A 16,556-nucleotide genomic window follows, 5' to 3' on the forward strand; every position below is an offset into this window, starting at 1 on the left:
AATATGGACATAACTCCATGTGGTGTGATGGGAGAGATGCATTTCATAAACTGCATAGAAGATAGTGAAAAGATACAGAAACTGGAATAGTTTAGGAAAAGCCTAAAACTAATCCTGTAATAACATGAAATGCTAATGAATACAATGTTTCTAATGGGATAAAATATATGTACTCTGGTTATATCAGTATAAATAATGACATGGCAAAAATATTGCTGATTGCTGCCTCTGGTAAGAAAAAGCTCTGTTAAGGGACATAGTATCAGCTCTTTAAATCAGGCTCTTGATCAGTGCAAAAAGTGTGTTTGCTGCAAGAAACTAGTTTAAATGCATCTTTAATGTAGGGGCCCATACAAAATCTAGGCCCCTCTCATGGCTATCTTTGGCTTTTTGGTTTATTTAGTGTACTTGAGTCCTTTCTGGAGGGTGAATTCTAGCTAGTGTGCTGCACTTCCCATGATGGGAAAAGGAAATTCATCTCAGAGAGGTAGATCCCTCAGGTACTATTTTAAAATGTTTGTTGTCTTATCAGGGCCCAAAGTTTTGATTCTCCTTGAAAACTGATTGCTATTATGAAGTATAATTTTAAAGTCTTTAATAACTTTAGGTAAAAAAAACCAAACTGTTTAATGACAGAAGTAAGGTAAGAGGCACCTGTCTGGTATGACAGACTGCCTTCATTATAGTGCTGCCATCCTCAGTAAGAGACCCTTCAGAGTTTTTGTGCAGTCCTAAGCCAGTTAGAGTTTTTCTGGACAAGACATGTATGATATAGTCTTAGAGGGAGGGTGCCATTCTGGAATTGTATACTATGGATATAATAAATATTGCATACCATTTTATAAGCTTAATGAGAACTTTAAGATTTTTTTTTTGTTTACCCAGCTGCTCTGGCTGAGGTTTCTGAAATGATGGCTCAGCTCCATGGCAATATGATAAAGATGGAGAACTTCCAGAAGCTGCATGAACTGAAAAAAGATTTGATAGGCATTGATAATCTGGTAATCCCAGGAAGGGTAAGTGATATACATTTAATGGGCAGTATCACGTTCATGCATGCTCTGAATTTATCAGCAAACTGGTTTCAGTACACTAGATAATGTTTTAGACCAGCGTTTCCGAACTGGTGTACCATCAGGCATGTCCAGGTGCGCCGCGGCACTTTGGGCTAGAACCATGCCCCCAGCCAGCCAGACAGGGAGCATGGCTTCAGCCAGTGATTCAAGCACCATGCCACCAGACCAATGTGCGGTGGGGTGGGAGAGGCCATGTAAGTGTGCCGTGTGATGAAAAAGGTTGAGAAACGCTGTTCTAGACATGTTTCTTCTGTGTGAGTTATAAAATTGCTATGCCTTACCTTCAGACCATTTTAGAACTGCTTTAAATATGATTCTAGAAATACTCTGTTTAAGAACCAGTTTGGATAAGGACCACAAGTCTGATGCTAACCCTAGTGGTCTTGCATTTTCTTATGTAGTTCCAGATGTAATTTGCATCTTTTTCCTTCCCCAAGGACTGTCAATCCAATGCAAAACTTAGACACCATAGAAAGCTATGCTCAAAAGGGAACAGTCCCTTTGTTGTCACAGGGTCTATTTTCTATGCAGATGTGACTTCTAGAGATTTTAATCATGAAATGGAATGCTTAAACAGACAGCCAAACCATGATGCTTGGCACAGCAGTTGCACTTGAACTATTGCAAGTTTCCTCTTGTTTGTTGCTGGCATTTTTTTTAAATTCCCTAATTCAAGCACACATTTAGCTTGAGGGGAAAATAAGACATTTGTACTGGAGAAACTCATCTTTTCCTTATAGGCAAGCACTGAAATGGGAGCTCTCTTCTTAAGCATAGAAGTCTCTTTAGTCCACAAGTAGCAATACAGGATCATTTTTGAGACACTATTGTGTCATAGATGTTTTCAAATAAACAAGGTTAATATAAAAGCATGAGCAGTTAATTCCCTTCTCTGCTTTTTTTTTTTCTTTCTGTCCCTGGTTTATTCATATTCCTGTTCTGTACCCACTTCTATCTCTGCTTTCCTGTTCATGTATTTCTCAGTATTACCTATGCACAAAATTAGAGTTGCACCTTTGTCTCCATTGAAAAAGTGTACTTGCTTTTATGCATATCACTGAATAAGTCAGTTTCATGGCTGACATCTCACAGGAAGCAGGTTGCCTTCTTCCAAATGTCCTGCACGCTCTGCTGCTCATCTCTACTTTTCTGTGGAAGTCCCTGACACATTCCACTCCTTGTGCAGCCCGAAATGGAGCAGTCGTCAGTTCCACTTTGCTGTTTTCATCTGTCTATATACAGAACTGTCTTGCAACTGAATAAGACAAAGCCATGAGGCAGGCAAGGAAGAGAGATCCTTTGCATCCTCAACCGGACAGCTTCCTGTGCTACCCTACCCTCTGGGATTTGGTCAAGTAGTTGCTTTCTTCCAAGCTTTCATCTAATCTGTTAATTCAAATGCTTAATTCCTGGATTGGGGCTCAGTCTTAGCACTAAAAACCTAATACTGTAGGGCAACACACATGCCTGTGGCTGTTCACTGTAGTCTATGAAATGGCTATACAGTGCTGCACTTCTCAGACACTTGATTTGTGAATCACAGACTCTAATTTAGTGATGGCAAAGCATGATCTCAGGCTGGGTCGAGCTGTCTTAACAGGAGATATTTTTAGTGTTTGCGCAGCACTTAGTGTAATGGACCTTAGCCTGGTTGTATCCTTTAGGTCCATTATAAATATTAAATAATAATCATACTTGCTACTGACTGCCAGTAGTATCCATTCTGATAGACAAGAATCATCATAGCTTAGGAACCTTTTGGTCATATTCCCTTCATTTCCCCATACTCCCTTGATGCTTGAACATCAGGAGGGACGTACAAATGCCAGAAAGCCTGTGTCAGCTAGGTTTCCTTAGGCAGAGCAATCTTCCATTAGCTAGTTTATTGCCATGTTGCAGACTGTTCTGCTACTTTGCATGCACAATGTAGCCAAGTGACATGGGTATTGACTTTTGAGGGCACTTTTACATGTGCTCCAATACATTCTGATTAGAACGTGTTGGAGCAGACTCAATTAATCGATGTGCTGCAGCAGCTCATATATTCAGCGTCCCGTGTTTCAAAATGGAAGCAGGGGCACTTTAACTAAAGCTTGTTGAATGAGTTTTAGGTATAGCACCCCACCACCATTTTGAAATGCGGGACACTGAACACACAAGATACTACAGGTGTTTCCAGAGCAGCTCCCAAGAGCCACTCTAATTAACCCCCCCACAACCACACCCCATTGTGGTAGCTTTAGTTCTAGTGAAGAGGGCTTTCTTTTTCCTAGCATGCACAATTTAAAATAGTTAGAGCTATATGAATGCACTATGTCACACAAAATGAGTGGTACTGCTTACCTTGGTGAATTCAGATTGCCAGTCAAATCTTGCCCCATCTTTTGTTGTGGTTATTGACTCTACATGTACAGCAAAGAGTCACTATACCTCTGTCATACCTGGCTGTTCATTTTTAATCAGCCACTTAACAGCCAAAACTGATAAGAGGTGTCTGGAGGAATTGGTGTTAGGTGCAAAAGATTCTTCTTTTGATGATGTATTCCTTGGTATTGAATAAAACTGCTGCAGGTAACTGAGTACCTTAAATATTTATGAAGAGAAGGGCAGTTTTGAATAGGAACCTTGTAAAGAAGCCATTGAGGAAAGTATTTGATGAAAAATGAATGAAAATAGCTTTGGGACTAGTCTAGACTGTAACTTTCTAGGGTGGAACTTTTTTGCCAGCAGTTACACCATCTCTCCCAAGTGAAAGATGCCTTCTGCCACCACTGCACAGCCAGAAGGCATGTGTGGATCTTGCTGTGCCTTATGCTGGTTGCAGCACTCTCTTCAACTCTGGTACCTTCTGTGGGTGCATTTCATGCTCTTCTGGCACAGATGCTGCAGTGGACCTCCATCAGAAACAAGTGAATGGGCACACACTGTAGCAGCTCGGTGGCAGCTGCTGTCTGCCAGAACTTTTGCTGGTAGAAGCAAGTATGTGTAGTAGACAGAGCCTTGGTAACTAACATGATCCGAGTCAATACCATGACTAAATACTTGAAGACATTTAACAAGATATTTGCAAAGGGGTATATGACGTACTCATTTTATTGTGTGTGTTTCTACAGGAGTTCATTAGACTGGGCAGTCTTAGTAAGCTGTCAGGAAAAGGTTTACAGCAGCGGATGTTCTTCCTGGTAAGTAGCCAAAACAGTTGGTACTGAAGACTAGAACTGTGAATAAATTGCACATTTTAAAATAATCTGTTCTAAATGAACACAGTATATATCTCATAACAGGACCCAGAGCTACTTATCGAGAATAAATCAGTCTTGTAGCCAAAGCCACCCCTTTCTTCTTCCACCATTGTAAGCAACTCATATAAAATCAAAATCATTTATTCATTTTGATGATACTTGCAATGTATCCTGGCCTCCCCGTGACTTTGCCACATGCAACAAAAAGTAGAATGGCAGCCACTCCTCCCACCACAAGAAGAAAATAACCTTTTGCAAGTCCAGGAAAGCTTCAAGGAAGCTGTCCTGTCAGCTTTAGCACATACACTGTCTAGAGCCAGGTCTATGCAGGCATTATGGTCTCAAGTTGCAGCAAGGGAAGTTTAGGTTACATATTAGGAAAAACTTCCTCACAAGGAGGATAGTGAAGCACTGGCAGAGTTGCTGCAGTGGACCTCCACAGAGCCATCAGAATTAAGTGAATGGACACAAAACTCTAGCAGCTTAGTGGCAGCTGCTGTCCGCTGCCAGAACTTTTGCTAGCAGAAGCAAGCACCCAGAGAGGTTGTGAAATCTCCATCACTGGAGGTTTTTAAGACCCAGCTAGACAGAGCCTTGGCTGGGATGATCTAGTTGGAGTACGGTCCTGCTTTGAGCAAGCGGTTGGACTAGATGACCTCCTCAGGTCCTTTCCAACCCTCATTTCCTACAATTCTAATGATTTCCCAGTTTTGGTCCTGTGCCAACCCGATGACACCCTTCCATGTTAATGGCATCTGCGTGTACCTGCCTTTACATTTTGAGGTTACAGCAGTGAGTCCCTCTCTCACCAGCACCTCCAGTGTTTTCAGGGCAACTATTTTTCCTCTTTTTGGCTCTACAAGACAAGACTATCTGAGCCCCCCTGAATAGTAGACCTGCTTCCCCTGTCCTCTGGGTTTGGGTCTTCAAGAAATATTCGTCCCAGTCCAATTAATGTAGTAAAGCTGAAATGCCTAATAAAATGCACTGGTCTCGCTGCCTTTTCAGTCAAGCATGCAACAGAGCACACATCAACTTGAATGAGAACTATGAGCCAGTTCAATGGGACCACACAACCTGTCCATTTATTTCAAGGGGTAGCGCTCGGACGCTTCCAGAGACAAATCCTTGGTTTCACTAGAGGCTTGTGGCTACACATTTATTCCTGCATCTGCTCAGAATTTTATTTTCCCCCGACTTCATTGGGTGGATGCAGCTTCAGAATTTTGGTGTGAGCAGTTAAATGGGGGTAGGACAACAGCTTAACAGTCTTACTCCTCTATAAACAGCCTAGTGGTAAAAGCACTAGGCTCTTCAGCCTCAGGACATATACCCCAACAGAACATCAGATTTCTTCTCAAACTGAGTGGGCAACAAAGTAGGAAGATAACAGGGACAGAAGGATAGCAAAGGTGAGGGAACCCAAGTTGAGGGTCCAGAAAAGAAGGTCCTATCCTGCCCTAAAGAAAAGACACCCTGGGTTCTGGGCCCCTGCTCCCAAGGCTCTTTAAGGACTGGTATTTCTGTGCCAGAAAGGTGCTCACAGTCCAGCCTGATGATGTGGATGCAGTCCTGTGAAATGGAGAATGGGGTTCTAATCTGCCCCTGCGGCTCATAGGTCTTCCATGTTCTGGACAAATACTACTAGCATATGGGGACAAAATGTAGGCACTGCAATTCAACTGGTGTCATTTCAGCATCAGAGTCCCTAGTCGAGGTGGTTGGCTATCCACAATTTGGGAGATTAAGCAACAGATCATAAATAGATTTCCTCTAATCCACAGTGCATTGCATCTGCACATGCAAGGTAGGGACAAGCACAGTTTCATGGGGCATCTTGGTGTGCAAGTAAAACTTACAATGTAGCAGAGAAACAGAAGTCTGCCATAAGTTTCTAGTATGACCGCTCTGGCAGCCTCATTGCCTTTCAGACTGAATGAGTCATATTAGGGTTTTTTTCTATCCTATCTTTAACCACTGCACAAGGCTGTCATTCTGGAGCCTGGATTAGAAAATTTAATATTCTACTCATCTCTATCAGTTATATAGCCTGTTGGCAAAATGTGTGTTAAGTCTCCCTCTAGTGGCTGATCAATGTAAAGAATAACAATTATTTCTACATGCAAAGGCCTATGCTGTAGCTTGTCCCTTTGGCTGCAGATGACAGAAATTGTTTTCATTTTTTTAAACATAGTTTAAGTTAGTTGATTTGGTGAGCATATAGCCTTTAAAGCAGACTTTATAGGTAACTTAGCTTCCCCTAGTTGTACTCTAGCATGCAACAATGGCACAATCACACATGGCACACATCTTGATTGCTGATGTCCCAAATAGGAAGTTACAACTATTAAGTATAGTAGGACTTAACATCCCCCAACACCCCTGTTCTAGAGTACTTCTTCCAGCCAGCTCCTCAGTCCCCAGAATAAGAGCCCACAGCAGGCTTGAATGGAAAACTGCCCTTTGGGCTGATCTGTCCACCGTCTTCAGTGAGAGGGACTGATTGTTCATTCTGCTCTGCTCTGTCAGAGTAAAGATAATAAGCACACTGTCCCAATGCTGTGAGGCCAAGAAACATTCTTCCTCAGTTCAATGCAATGGTTTATGGGCCTTCGGGGAGTTGGGAGCTAGCAAGCCCTAGGCCCAAGAGCCCCCAGAAGAGAAAGCAGAGAACTTAAAGAAGGTTCTTCAGGATCACATGCAATGAAAGGCCATATTGGGAACATGATGCTGGCAGTATTGTCTGGAAGCTGGTATTCGGATTCAGATGTTAGTCAAGGTTCATATTAGAGGCTTCTTCCAAGGGACTTAACTGCTCACTGATATTGTTTGACTCTTGTCTTATCTACGTTTGCTTTTTAACCATACTTGTTAGTCAATATGTTCATTCTTGCTTTTCAGTTTAATGATGTTTTGTTGTACACAAGCAGAGGCCTGACAGCATCAAATCAATTTAAAGTCCATGGGCAGCTCCCACTATATGGCATGACAGTAAGTGCACTACTACTGTGGGAAGTTAGTGGCTCAGGGAATTAAGGGGATATGTAGCTTTTTATTTTGAGTCATGTTTTGACTTGCAGCCCACCTTGGTAGAGATGGACCTCTTTCTGCAGGTTGCTTTATGATCTGATGCATTAGCAGGCATCATCAGTTTCTTAGTATGGTATGTCCATGATAAAAACTGCTCTCACCAACCAACCAGAGGCAAATTCCAGTCCCAGTGGGTCCTAGAGGCTGTAGGTGCGTTTGACTCCTGTTTGTCTTTCAGCTCTTGTACACCCATAATGAGGAAAAGTACAGTCTAGTCACTTATGCCTAATCAGTAGCATCTCACCATAAAGAAGTGGTTAAGGAATTTTCTGCCAGCTTCACTACCTCCATTAATTTCCTCAGTCCTCTTTGCACTGTTCTTTCTAAATGTACTTTCAAAACCTACTGTAGAGAGGGGGTGTTTTTTTTTCATAGATATTAGGGCTGGAAGGGACCTCGGAAGATCATCGAGTCCAGCACCCTGCCCAAAGGGCAGGAAGTCAGCTGGGGTCATAGGATCCCAGCAACATAAGCATCCAGTTTGCTCTTGAAGGTGTTCAATGTAGGCGCTTGAACCACCTCCGGTGGCAGGCTGTTCCAGACCTTGGGGGCTCGGACAGTAAAGAAATTCTTCCTTATGTCCAGCCTGAAACGGTCTTGTAGTAGTTTATGACCATTCGACCTAATCGTCATCCCTTGGGGCGCTCTGGTGAACAAACGTTCCCCCAGATACTGGTGGTCACCCCTGATAAACTTATAGGTGGCCATCTTTTTGGTTTGTTTTTAAATTCCTGCCACTTCTTGGGATTGCATTAATCCTGAAAGTCTAGATTTTACTGACATTGGAGCAGAACATGAGCACACCATACTAGTTTCCTTAGTGTTACTATTACATCCCAAGTTTTGTCTACCATTTCCAGAAATCCTGTCACTAATGTATTCCTCTAGCACAGATGAACACATGCAGCACATATTCTTCAGAAATTCAACCATGTCTGTTTTCAAGGTTCTAACTGAAAGAAGAAAAACTGTACTTTAAACAAAAAAAGACTGTATTTGCTCTAACGCTGATGTAGCAGGAAAAATAATTCTCCAGTAGCCTTTTCCATGCCTTTCAGCCCACCTTTTCCCTTTCTCTCTCTACTCAACTTAGGAACAGGTCTGTGGGGTTATTCCTTTCCTCCATACTGATAAACCTGTGCTATAGTTTCTAGTCATATCCATGTAATCGGATCCAGTAATCAATTACTTCCTTCAATGCATGCCTAATACAATCTGCTAATATATGGACTTTTGCCTCTTAGATAGAAGAGAGTGAAGAAGAATGGGGAGTTCCTCATTGTCTGACATTACGAGGTCAGCGTCAATCCATCATTGTTGCTGCAAGGTAATGCTATGGAACCATATATTAAAAGTCACCTGCAGAGTCACAATTTGGACAGAATTTTCTTTTGATTAGCACTCAGCAGAATGCACCTTTGTACAGAATGATTTTGTACAATAGACTGGTTAAAAACATGAATAACCCCCCTCTAAGTGAATTAAAATAATATGTGCAGATTGTGATTTTTTTTAGCCAAAGCAAATAGTAGTTACTTATTTAGACACAAGACAATAGCTTAGAAGCCAAACTTAAATTGTGATTAAGTTCTGAAGTTGCTTCTAGCCTCAGTTAAACATTTAAATAAAACTTTGATCTCTGTCCTTAGCGCACAGGCTGAAATGGACAAGTGGGCTGAGGACATACAGATGGCAATAGATCTGGCAGAAAAAAGCAATGGTCCAGCACCTGAACTACTGGCTAGTAGCCCACCAGACAATAGTAAGTACAGGGTAAAGTGGAGGAGTTACTTAGTGAAAGTAAATTAAGCAATTAATTCGCATAGGAATGTTCCTTGAAATCAAGTGCTTCTGTTTCCTATTAAAAGACATGTTTCCATGTTTTCAAATTACTGTAAAACATATATTCCAAACCAGTTGTAGCAGTGCCCATCTTTCTTCAGGAAGTTGTAGCTCAGAGCAACACACCCCCAGATTTACAACCAAACTAAAATACTTCAGTGACTGTTGGATGCTCTAACACTTGGGATTGTGTAAAAATGTTCCTTTGCAAATGCTACACAGATTTCATATGCCTTTTAGCAGAGCTGAACCTTGCTTAACTTTGCCAATAATGTATGTTGTATAGAGCAAGAAAGATGCTTTTTCCCTGCATTTCATAGAGTCTCCTGATGAAACTACTGTAGACCAGGAATCAGAGGACGATCTCAGTGCATCCCACACCTCTCTGGAACGTCAGTCACCACACCGTGGCAACACTACGGTGCACGTCTGCTGGCACAGAAATACCAGTGTTTCTATGATCGACTTTAGTATTGCTGTGGAGGTATCTGCCTCAGAACAATTTGAGCTGCAGCTGCAGAGGTTTCTTCATTGACAATTTCCTTTTTGCCCTACAGCTAGGTGGCTACATTGCATTAAATGCAATGCCTCTCTTTCTGAAACCCTCAGACTTAACTCAAAGTACACTGAGCCCCCTTTACCCTCAAAAGATGATACTGAAAACACCCCTATGCCTGCACTGTTCATTAATTTAACTTTTTTTTTTAAAAACAACTGTAACTTATTTTCACAAAATTGGTATTTTAAAAGGAAACATTCACTGATTTTGAAAGTCTAAATGCACTTCCAGATAAAAACAAAAAAATTCCCCTTCTATAAACATTGCTTTATATTGAGGCATTGAGCCAACAGTAGGGCTTAAAGGTTATTGTCTCTGGCAACTGCAGCCTGAGTCTTGACTTTCTGTACTACTGATTCACTTTCTTTACTTCAGCCTTTTTTCTTCTGGAAATTGTGTGTTCACTGTTTAGTTTCATTTGCCTTACTCTTCACTTGTATTTTCTGCATTGCAGCTAAACCAATTTCAAATAAAAGTAGCAATTCTATGAATATTTTGATAGAAAAATTCCCAGTATTAGATATATAGAACTTATTTCTTTTTTTATAATGGCTGAAATATAAATAAGCCTATTTCCAGTTTTAAGTGAGTTTTTAAAGAAGTGTGTGAAATTCTGTCTAGCTCCTGTTTAGATGTTCGTCCTTGAGAATGGAAAGTATATTTCAAAAGAGATTGTAAGGAGCTCTGACTTCCTCAGAAATTAACATATAGTGCTATAAGAAAAGGGTTAGGCAATATCTAATTAGACTCTAAATTGGTTTAGCTTCCTTAAGGCACCCTTAGGCTACACATTTCACTGGAAAATGCCTCTAGGTCGCTTTAGCTATCATGTTTATTAGGGGCAGGGACTTTCTATATCTTAATGCTATCTTAAGCCAGTTCTCAATTTACAAGAATGGGAGGTATCCATAAGCAGTGATCACAATACTTCTGAGTCTTCAAAGTCAGAATTTGAGAGTCAGGTCCTTGAATTAGAAAATGCCCCTAGAGTATAACTTCACAAGCTTGGTTTTGATCTCATGCATGTGACCTTGCTTTCCTTGGGTTTTCAGTAACTGTATATTAAGGATATGCCACAGAGTGTTGACCATATAACAGAGGGTAGGGAAAACCCTTTAGCATTTTACACTTATGGTAGCTTCCAGGTATTTGTTAATTTTGCCCGTATCTACAGGGGCACATCTACACTGTGGTTGCAGAACTGAATGACATGTCATGTAGAGACACTCAAGATGCCATTAAATGAGCTAGTTCATATACCCATAGCAATGTCACTTCAGCAACATAGAGCTCAGCAAGTACTCAGTGGGGGCCAACATTTTTGTCAGGCACACCACAAATAAGTTCCATACCCTTCCCAAGTGTCACTCCAATCCCTTTTTCCCCATGTGCTGCTCAGCTTTCATTCAGCTTTATGCCTGCCCTGATGCTTTGCTTTCTTCTCTCTGCCACTGTGCTGGCTGCCCCATCCCCAATTTGCTATGTGCCATGGACAGAGACTACCCGTGCCACTTGTGGCATCTGTGCTGCAGGCTGGCCCACCCCTGTAGTAACTTAACACTGCTTCTTGGTTAATGAAAAGCTAACTTTGCAGTGCTGTGCAGCGACATCCATTACTTCTGTGACCAAAGTATAGGCATCCCCCTTTAATGTATAAATATGGCCATTTCTCAAAACTAGTTTAATAAAAAGTTACTATACTAACCTTTTAGCATAAAAATAAAGAAAATTAGCATTTGAGGACGAACACTACCCTAGATTACTTTCTCCTTCCCATGATTCCAAGTAAAGCAATGGAAGCTGAACAACCTAGAGGCACATACCACAGTGTATATGTACATCTTCAGTTCCACAGCTGTTCCATCCTTGGCAGGTTACATCACATCGTTCTGTGTGTGGCGCTCACTTCAGCATTATTGTTTATTTTCTTTGTCTCTCCTCCCTCTCTGTTGTTCCTTTGGTAGAAGATCCTCTCACTGTCAGTGACTGTACTTCCTTACCTGCTGGACTGATCAGTGATCAGAGGCCTGTTCCCATTTCATATGTCTGCTGGTACCGAATGCAAAGCCTGTCCTTTTATGATATTCTCCAGAGTAATGAGGTAACAAAAAACCCCTAAAAATCAGGGAATACATGTGTGTAATCTAGACCAAGCACACAGCAATCCAAACTACAAAGAGAGACTAGGATTATTTAACACTGAATTTTAAGCCCAACACTGACTCTTGAAATAAGTCAAATATCAAGAATATTTTATCTTAATATAATTTAAACTTCAATGCATTTTCTGCATGTAGAATTAAGAGTTCATTACTGCAGATTCAGCAGTTGTTTTCAGCATTGAGGACAATGCAGTTCTTTGCACAACGTTGAATGGTAAAATGACCCTCAACAAGTGACTTTCTCCTCCTGCCTTCCAAAGGACAAAAATACACTAATCACCATTGTCTAATGCGGAGTCCATTGGTCAACCCTCTATAAAAAAAATCAGGCTCCTAAGAAGCTGACAAAAGCCAAGTTTTTTTTTAGTTTAAGATCTGTGCAGTGTAGATAAAAGCTAAAGAGGTGAAATAAGGTTTTCAGCTTAAGTATGATATTTCTCAGAGCTCATGTTCGTCAGTGAATAGTTTCATTCCAATAAGGGGAAATAAAAAAAAAAGGTGAAGATTTAAGGAAAGGTTAAAGAGATAGTTACTACTTTATACTCTAGGCTTAATGCATTAATGAAGAAAAAGTCCATTAATTGGCTAATTTAAGAGAATGCTGGTATACTGGCTTAAAAATAACTGGAAGTGATGAACATACATTATGCTCTCCCACCCCCCTACCCCCCAGAAAAGGTTTCTGCATAAAACAAGGTAACAGCAGATCATTTTTTTTCTTAGAAATAAAAGTATAGGCAAGCCTCATTTAAAGAATGAGAAGGACACTGATTCTAAAAGTTTCCTATTCTTTTGTTCTTTCTACATTAAACTAATTTAAACTGGAATGTAAGCATTCTTTTTACATGGGGCTTGGCTACTTTCCATTAGCTTGCTCAGTTAGCTTATGCACATTCCACTAGGTCATTTTGATCATTCTCTCAATTTCAGAATCAGCTCTCTGGAAACCTTTTGAGAAAATTCAAGAACAGCAACGGGTGGCAGAAGCTCTGGGTTGTATTCACCAACTTCTGCATGTTCTTCTACAAATCGCATCAGGTAAAGAAAAGTGCACAGGTTTTTACAGCTACGTACTGCGTATGAGAAGAGGCCAGGGGCTTCTCTGTTCACCAACGTTCTGTTCTTAGTGTCATCAGAAAGGAAAACCAGATATTCTAAAGGGCCATCATAGGCAAGATTGGTAATGCCACCTATGAAGTTGGCCAGTATTTCCCAGTATTAATATATGCAGTATAGTTTACTTCACACTCATCTGACAACTTAAGGCCAAATGGTGTTCCTATTGAACTGTTAGTCATATTCTCCTGACTGGTTTGTACATTTCTAAGTGTATGTGCCCTAAAAAAATTCCAAACCCCAAAAAGCTTAAGATGTTTATTTTATACATATATATTTAGATCTACATTTGGCAATGAATGCCAAGTAACTTGAAGGGGGGAAGGACAGAGGTTAAGGAAGAGAACAGTGGTGCACAATGGAACATAATTGTAAAATACTGTATATATTAAAGTCTTCATTACAGGAGCCTAGGATATTTTACTAAAGCCAACTTACAACTCCCCAAGGGAGAAATGTCATCTAGACAAGAATTCCAAAGTAATCACACTAAAGGAGCTGAAGTTTTCTTTTCTCTTTATAACATGCTTTGTGGATATGAAGTATAAAACATGACTAACAATGATCACTAACAAAACCACAAAAGCTTCAGGTTCCTTTTACTATGAAGATCTTGATCTCTACTAGTAACAGTAAGGAGGAGTTGTTTGGTGCTTACAGGCAGAGCTGTGAATTATTACCTGCAGATAAAAAACCCATTTTTTCCCTGCAGGCATGGAGATGTGGGTAAAATATTTAAATGCATGTTTACAAAATTTGTGGCTTCATCTCACAGCATTTTTAACCATTTTAGGACAATCATCCTTTAGCCTGCCTTCCCTTATTGGGGTATGCACTTACCATGCCTTCTGAATCGGAGAACATTCACAAAGATTATGTCTTTAAGCTACACTTCAAATCCCATGTGTACTACTTCAGGGCTGAAAGTGAATACACATTTGAAAGGTATGTAGTTTTTCTGCAAGATGGATTTCTGCTAAAAGAAAAAGGGTGGCTTTGTGCCAGGACTTTGCCATGATGATAGGGATCAAAACAGTCAACTAAAATCGGTGTATTAATGCAGTAAACTCCATTCAGGATGATTAAGAAAAGGACACAGCATCATATTCAGTACAATCCTGCAAACATAACATGATATACCTACTGGAGGCAGAAATAAGTTAAATATCTGAAACTACCATACACATTGTAAGCAAAAGCAATTATTTACCCCCAAAACTTAGTTATTAGTTGGGGGTATCTTACCCAATTTGGGAGTAAGATAAGGCAAGTCTCCCACCCCTATGAACACTATCATCATGTTGGAATGTCCTGCCTCCTTATTGTGTACATTACATAATCTGTGCATTTCACTAAATGGTTGTAAATGAAAGAAAAAAAAGGTGAAAACACCTACTTGCTAATTAATCCCCCAAATTTCAAATGAATTTGTATAAACTAGGTAATAATCTATTTTTTTTATTCTTTATATTTAATTAGTTCATTAACAATAAAAGCTCTTTGTTATTTCTGTTGAACTTCTGAGGTCAGAGAAACTTACCGATTCTTACAAAACCAACCTCATCTGTTTAAGATGGGAATGAGAAATAAAGCCAGGAGCTACTTGTGTTAATTGGCAAGACCTTCCTGTGGACCATAAAAATAAAAATGTATAATGTACTGTAGCTTAATGGCATGCATTCAGAGTGCATTTTTAAGGAAGCCTTCCTTGGCTATTTATTTTATTTTGCCTTTATCTTCCCTAAACAGGTGGATGGAGGTGATCCGAAGTGCCACCAGCTCTGCCTCACGCACTCGTGTTTTAAGTCATAAAGAGTCTCATGTGTATTGACAGCTAAACACTCACCACACTGATTGTTCCCACGAGCTGCTGCTTTTCTAGAGGACATCTGAATTTGTTCTCTCCCTTAACCTTTAGTAAAAAACTTACATTTGTTTAAAAGCAAAAAATGGTTTTACAGCAACCTTCATGATCCCCTCAGCAACTGTTTAAACTTAAGTTTCTCCATCAGCCCAGTGGCAGCAGTTAGTTTCCTGTCCTGTATTTTGTCATTCTGTGTGCTGTTTTTAGCTTGTGCCAGTATTAAAATATTGTCCTTATTAGAGTGCCAAAAGAAATTTTCTTGCCTCAAAAGGTTGCACCTGAAAAAGACACAAACTAATTTGTAATTTCACAATCTGAAAATTTTCTCTAATGAGGCAAATGCTGTTTCTCCTCTTTTAGTAAAAAGATTTTTTACCATGCTAAACTGTAGACTGCTGGATTTTTAAATGTATGGATTTCCAGTGTAGACTATAAATATATGCACAGCAGGCAGTCTGACAGTAATGAGGTAATTTTCAGATGTCATTTTTCAATCTTTCTACATATAATCAAGGAAATACCAATTTTCTATCTTTAACAAAAACAGTTCATGGCTCACCAATCATTTCATTTTGGGGTTACAAATTCATGTGGTATAAAACTGTGTAAGACTTGTATTTAACCTTTTCCTTGGTGCCAGTTGACCAAATTGTTCATTTGTTGGTTTTGAAGAGTGAATACTACTTGCAAGATGAAAAATAACCCGGTGCAATATTATTTGGGCTATTAATGTACTGTGAATGGTGTATACAAGGAGAAATTAAAAGCTGTGGTGGTATTCCGCTGTTTGTTTTTACAAACTTAACAAAAGCTGTATGAGCCACAGCTACTCGTGATTAAGTTGTAGAGTGTTTTAGTAGATAAAGTGGACTCAAACACTATAAACCGATGGTACTGCTCTACCCTAGACTTTCATGATCCGTGTATCCTATACGTTTCTTTTTGTATTGAACAATTTGTAGTGGTCTGCAAACTGTCTGAAGGTTAGTTCCTCTAAAGTGGTACTATTTCTATTTCAGAAAATTATGGACTTTAACTTACATGTAGAGAACAGGATGTAATCATCGCCTGAGGCATTTATTCCACCTGGCATATTCATCTATATATTTTATCTAATGGCATTTTCTTGGATCATCTACTGGTCCAATTAGAAGACTAAGTCAGATCAGATGCTTTTCCTTGCTGTTTTTAGATACATTTCTTACTGAAAGTTTATATTATACAGAAAATATAAACACAAATTCAACCAGCTAAACACAGATTTATCATGATTACAGAGGTCCTTTTGGGGAATACTACCATCATGAAGCCAACAGGCCTGGATATAAATATGGGAACCGCAAAGAAAAGGGGAGGGGGAAGAAATTATTCTACCATCAATTTTTAAATGTCTAGCTACTGGATTTGTTAATCACATGCCCTTACACAATGTATAAAATGGTTTAGCATTGCTCACAACAAAAGGGAATAAAATACCTCACAATGCAATCAAGCATACTTCAGTTTCAAGATGATAAAATGCTGTCATTTGTCTTTCTTCCTTAGAAGGTTAGCAAATTCAGGTGCTCCTGAAGTCCCCAACTGCCTTGGTGTTACTAGTGAAAA

At 39.8% G+C, this 16,556-nt stretch overlaps 1 protein-coding gene across 9 annotated transcripts in view; it reads left to right on the top strand.

Annotated features, from left to right (window-relative positions):
* The window catches only part of FARP1 (FERM, ARH/RhoGEF and pleckstrin domain protein 1), a 319,651-nt gene extending 303,095 nt beyond the window's left edge, over positions 1 to 16,556 (top strand). For 4 of the 9 annotated variants that reach the window (XM_025192552.1, XM_025192553.1, XM_025192551.1 and 1 more), the window contains exons 19-27: positions 886 to 1,016; positions 4,190 to 4,258; positions 7,220 to 7,309; positions 8,653 to 8,735; positions 9,058 to 9,170; positions 9,571 to 9,734; positions 12,902 to 13,009; positions 13,881 to 14,032; positions 14,837 to 16,552. In XM_025192552.1, coding sequence (XP_025048337.1) covers positions 886 to 1,016; positions 4,190 to 4,258; positions 7,220 to 7,309; positions 8,653 to 8,735; positions 9,058 to 9,170; positions 9,571 to 9,734; positions 12,902 to 13,009; positions 13,881 to 14,032; positions 14,837 to 14,918 — 992 coding nt within the window. In that variant the 3' untranslated portion in view covers positions 14,919 to 16,552. Of the gene's footprint in view, positions 1 to 885; positions 1,017 to 4,189; positions 4,259 to 7,219; positions 7,310 to 8,652; positions 8,736 to 9,057; positions 9,171 to 9,570; positions 9,735 to 12,901; positions 13,010 to 13,880; positions 14,033 to 14,836 lie in introns of all 9 variants that reach the window. The other 5 variants (XM_006036290.3, XM_025192549.1, XM_025192555.1 and 2 more) reach the window with 4 other exon arrangements.

Source organism: Alligator sinensis, unplaced genomic scaffold (assembly GCF_000455745.1).
Source record: "Alligator sinensis unplaced genomic scaffold, ASM45574v1 scaffold1253_1, whole genome shotgun sequence".
NCBI classification, from domain to species: domain Eukaryota; kingdom Metazoa; phylum Chordata; order Crocodylia; family Alligatoridae; genus Alligator; species Alligator sinensis.